The following is a 5,831-nucleotide window of genomic DNA, read 5'->3' on the forward strand; positions in this document are numbered from 1 at the left end:
ATGCATGCATACCTCAATTGGATAAACAGTTTCAATAACATATCATTTTTGTTTTAATTAGGTATTAACTCAGACTCACATTTTTAACTATTTTTATAACAATAATTCCATGTATCTTCTCAATTATTAAGTTTGATTGTATGGAAATAAAATAATAACATAACATAGAAAAACGGTTATTTATTATTATAATAATAAATTGATTATTTCCATTCATAACTTTTAGAATCTCAATGAAAAACAAATATACACCTTATACTTTGCAAAATGATCTTTTTAAGAGTTCAAGAATTTGCCTAATACATAAAATTAAACAACTAAATAAATAAAATTTAAAAATATGAGTTTCAACAATTTCTTTTTATATACTTTTTCGAAATGATGTTTTTAATAATCATATCTTTTTAAACATTGTGAGAGTACCATCAAATTTCTTACAAATGTGTTTGGTTGGAGGAGGCAGATAGAGTAGAAACAATAGTGTAAGAGTTTATCTAGTACATAAAAATAAATAAATAAAATTAAAAAAGAAAAATATAACTTTCACCATATATATATAATAAATTTTTGAATCATTTCTATTTAAATTGATCATCAATTTTGTTTATTAATCTCTCTTTTTTATTACCAACAAAAAATTAAGAACTTTATTTGTGAACCTATCGAGAAAGTTCTTGAAAGATGGTGTTATAAGTATAAGTTTTGTTCTTGAAAGAGATAGAAAGTGGGGGTAATTAATGTTGGAAGGAGAAGATTCTTGACATAACCTACAATGAGTTGTATAAAACAGCTTTTATATAGCATTTGGTGAGAGCATACATGTTCATTCCCTCTTTTGAGAAAGATCAAAACATGAAAAATGTTAGTCGTTCCAATTTACCACTAAAGATAATAGATGTGCCGGATAGAAAGGACTTTCATGAGAGTGTGATGATGCAAAAGATAATGATTTCATTGAAAGAAGCAGACAGAAACAAAGATGGTCGCTACAACAAGGATGAACTGAAGCATGCCCTCAAAGACTTAGGTGCCTTTTTCCCTGCCTGGAGAGTCCGTCGTGCTTTTAACAAAGTTGATGTCAACCATGACGGTCAAATCAGCGGAAAGGAAATCGATTCTCTACTCGAGTATCTTTGTTCTCATGGGTATGGAAAATAAGTCATCCATTATCCCCTTATATACTTATATATATATCCTTTTGTGTTGTGAGTTATGTGTTATACATTAGTATAGTTTGTGTTGGTGTTTCTAAATAACATCCATGTCTGCATAATTAAGGTTGTAGATGGAATATTCTTTATCAATTTATAGGTAACTTTGTTTTGTCTTTCAAATATCTAAATACTTCTTAATTATGTATGAAAAATAATTTTGTTAATGAGTTGTTAATTTGCAAGAGAGGATTAGAGAGGGAGAACAATGGTAAAGGAGTTCCAAATTAAAATATGACTCAAAGTTGATTAAAGAAAAATTGATTTTACTAATGGAAAATAACTAAAATGAAGAAAGTTGATTTTAAGTGGATTCACTCGTTGTGGTAAAATTGGTCCCATACATATTCTTGGTCAATTAAAGACTTAAATATTGATGGTGTTTGCCTTGGCATACACTTATGATATCATCCATTCATTCAAAAGATATTCCTTACTTTTCAACAAGATATTTGCATCCAAAGAAAGATATCTCAAACATATTTTTTTCTGAGAAATACGTCCGAAATAATCTGGATGATATATAATTTTTAATAACAAGAACTTCTATCTTATGTATTATATTGTGTTTGTGTTTGGATGGGAGATTTTAATTATTTCAAGAAGTTGAAATAAATGATAATTGAATTATTTGAAACTAAATTTTGTTCATTTTTTAAATATTTTATCTAGATAGAGTAATTAAAATATTTTAATTTTTTTAAAAAAAAGTAATTAAATTTCTCTTTTAAGAAAAAATTTCATTTTAAAAATATATATTTTAAAATAAAAATTTACAAAAACATATTATTAATTTAATTATGAAAATATAAATTTATTTTTTTAATATGTATATATGTATAATGTGTATAAAGAGTAGAGTTGTCAATTTGGTTTAATCTATTGGTCTTGATTCTGATTCACATAGGTTAGAGTAAAAAATTTCTACAAGGTCAAAAAGTCCATAAAAATAGCTCACGAGACCAAAAGACTAACAAAATTCAAAATAGTTAAAGTCTTAATTAAAAGTCTAATTGAGTAGCCCTCAATTGAAGATCGAGTCAAGAAAATCATAGTTGAAGGTCAAGATAAACCATATCAATCCAAAGTTGAATGGAGTCAATCTAAGTTGAAAGTCAAGCTAACTTAGTATGATCGAAGAATCAAGTGGAGTAATAAGCACACAAAATTCCCAAAAATGTATAGAAGTATCATAAAATTTGTCAAGTATTACTCTTTCTAGTTGTGTATTTTGATTGGAGGAAAGAAGTGAAAATAACAATACTAAAAATTTTAACACATGAGAGAACATAATTCATACACAACTAAGCCAACAAATTAAGAATAACATAGCTTTAATACATATGGAATCATTGATAGAACATTATTAAAATAGAAAAGAAAAAAAGGATCTTGCAACTTTACTGGAAGCTCACAAACATATAACTAACAAACGTATAACGAAATTTAAAGAGGTGTTTACTTTTCCATAAATGAAAGTGTTGTCATAGATTACAAATAAATAATTTCAATTGTTTATCCACAAAATGGTATCTTAAGTTACTATTTTGCATATAAATTTTCATGTTAAATATGTTTTTAATTCTTAAATTTGAACATGAAATTGGAATCTATTTCTGTCCAATACAATTTGATCCTCAAACTTTAAAATTGAATGGATATATATAATCTTTCTAACTAATTTACCTTAAATTTTTTTTAAAGTGTCAAACAACATTTCAGGTTGACGTTTGCGTTGTTTATACCGTTTGACACATTTTAGTTCTAATGTAGGCTTGAAAAATAATTTAACACATAATAAGTTATTAACATTGTTAGGTTAAAAGGACTACAATCATTCATTTTTAAAGTTTGGAAACCAAAATGTATCAAAGTTTTTGACAATGACAAATTTCAATTTTACCTTCAAGCTTAAGAACTAAAAACATATTCAATCCTAAATTTAATGACAATATATCAATAGTACATAGAACTAAGGATGGACAAAATTAACCAAACTAAACTAAACGATCAAATAATTATACCATATTATACTAAAAATATTGAACAATTTACAATAAAAGTTGAAATCAACCATTTTAAAGTTTAGTTTTCAAAAATGGACCTCTAAAGGTGAAGTCCAATTAATTATTCATTAACTTAAAAATAATTTCTTTATGATATGCATAGTAACACATAAGTCATGTCAAAAATTGAGATGGATCGGTATGAGCCGGAAGTCAAGACAAATTGGAATTTGGCCAAATTCGGTCTAAACCAAAATTTGGTTGAATTTGACAAAGTCGACCACAATCGAAATTTGGTCGAATTTGGCCTAGTCATCCCCAACTGAAATTCAGCCAAATTTGACCAAGTCTCTCCTCACCAAAATTCGTCAAAATTGACCAATCGATCCCAAGTAAAATTCTACCTAATTTGGTCGAATTATCCTTAACTAAATTTGACTAAGTTGACAATGACTAGAATTTTTCGAATTCAGCTAAGTTGGTCCCAATTGATATTTGGCCGAGTCGACCATGACCGAAATTTGGCCAACTTTGACTGAGTCAACTATGACCTAAATTTGTTCTAATTCAACTTAATTTGGCCGAGTCAAATTCGACCGAAATTGAGTGAAATTAGGTCGATCTCAAATTCGTTCAAATTTAACCAAGTTAGCCATAACTAAAATTTGACTAAATTCGATCAAGTCAATCACGACCAAAACTTTAGTGTAGTGTATTTTTATAGAATAAAAAATTATTTAATTCAGTTCTAACAATTAACTTTTTGGTTCACAATAATTTAGTTCAGTGTAATTCATTTTATCCATCCTTATATAAGAAAAAGTATATAAATTACAATAATTGAGAATATTTTTTCTCAACATCAAATTATCTTTTTGGGAACCTATTAATCAATCATATTTATGCATAATGATAACTTTCAAATTCTACAACAATTTGTAAAGTGTTTTGCCCATGACCTCCTTTTATCACGTATCATGATCATGTATATTTAATTGAGTATATTTTTGAATTATTATTTTTTATTATTATCAAAGATATGTGATTTGATTATAAATATAACTTGCATAAGATTTTCCAAAAATATTAAATGAAACTTAACTTTAATTCAATCTTACAAAAAATTTACACTCAATTATATATTATAAACTCATTTTATTTATATTTGATATCGGATCTCCAACTCATTTTAATAAACTTCTCTTCCTCCATCACACCAACTAGTCAACATCCTGTTTCTCTCGTTGAACATAATAAAAATCCACCAAGGACACCCCTTCAACAGTCAATGATAGATATTCTTCCTTATCCTTCCATGCTTTCCAAAACTTACTTTCACTCTTTATGAAAAAAAAAAAAAAAATATATTAAAGCAATTAATTGGGTTGATCATCCCATATTATCAAAGAATCATATGCCACTTTTGACAAAACATATTTGGAGAACGTGATGAGAATAATAAGGACACTCTAGAAGAATAAAAAGTATTAAATAATTGGATCAATTGAAGATCACGCATGCATAATATAATTAGTCCACTCCCTTTCAGTTTTGAGTTTAATATATGTTTGATTATGGTGATCGACTCCAAATAAATAAGACTGCGACCAGGGAGATTTAATAACCTCGTCTGCCAAAGTGTATAAAATGAATCATTCTTAACTATAACAAATTATTTGGTATTATAGAAAAAAAAATGTTTTAATATATATATATATATATATATATATATATATATAAGCAAATAAAAATTTTCAACTGAATTCAACCATTCAGGTGAACTGATGGAGTCGTATTGTTGGGAAATTGGAATATATGATATCAACCATCCATGCGACATAGATTCCTTTTCTTTACATGCTTTGCTGAGATATGCATGCATACCTCAATTGGCTAGACAATTTCATTAACATATCACTTTTGTTACTTAGGTATTAACACTCACATTTTTATATAAAAAATATATACGTATATCGTCTCAATTATTGGGATTAATTTTATATAAAAAATAATAACGTATATCGTCTCAATTATTAGGTATTAACACTCACATTTTTATTTTTTTTACCAACTTTATTATTTCTCTCTTTTTTTACGAACAAAACCCTAAAAATTGTTGACCTTTGTAACCCTGTTATCGAACGACATTGAAAGAGTTAGAAAGAGAAGATTCTTGACCTAAGGCAGAATGGCCTCTATAAAGCATCCTGGGTATGGCATTTGGTGAGAGCATAGGCATTCAATCTTTTGATCTTTCTGAAAAGAATTTCTGAAAAGAACAGTCAGTGAAATCAAAATGCCTGTGAGAATCCCTCGTATAATACGCGTTGATGAAAAGGACTATCCTGAGAGTGAGAATGTGATAATGAAGAAAATAATGAATACATTAAAAGAAGCAGACAGAAACCATGACGGTCGCTTCAACAAGGATGAACTGAAGCATGCCCTCAAAGACTTAGGTGCCTTTTTTCCTGCCTGGAGAGCCAATCGTGCTTTTGACAGAATTGATATCAATAATGATGGTCAAATCAGCGGTGAGGAAATCGATTCTCTCCTCGACTATCTTCGCTCTCGTGGTTTTGGAAAATAAGCCATCCGTTTCACCCTATGATCA

General features: G+C 27.9%; 1 protein-coding gene across 1 annotated transcript; it reads left to right on the top strand.

The window, feature by feature from the left end:
• The first annotated feature begins 819 nt into the window (after positions 1–819).
• On the top strand, positions 820–1,158 carry LOC106763767 (calmodulin-like protein 4). The gene has a single exon (XM_014647925.1). The coding sequence runs from the start codon at positions 820–822 to the stop codon at positions 1,156–1,158; it is 339 nt and encodes a 112-aa protein (XP_014503411.1).
• Positions 1,159–5,831: the final 4,673 nt, after the last annotated feature.

Source organism: Vigna radiata, chromosome 6 (assembly GCF_000741045.1).
Source record: "Vigna radiata var. radiata cultivar VC1973A chromosome 6, Vradiata_ver6, whole genome shotgun sequence".
Taxonomy (NCBI): Eukaryota; Viridiplantae; Streptophyta; class Magnoliopsida; order Fabales; family Fabaceae; genus Vigna; species Vigna radiata.

What these genes read in the sequence shown, in the direction of transcription:
- LOC106763767 (XM_014647925.1), top strand. Translation starts at nt 820, where the DNA reads ATGTTCATTCCCTCTTTTGAGAAAGATCAAAACATGAAAAATGTTAGT.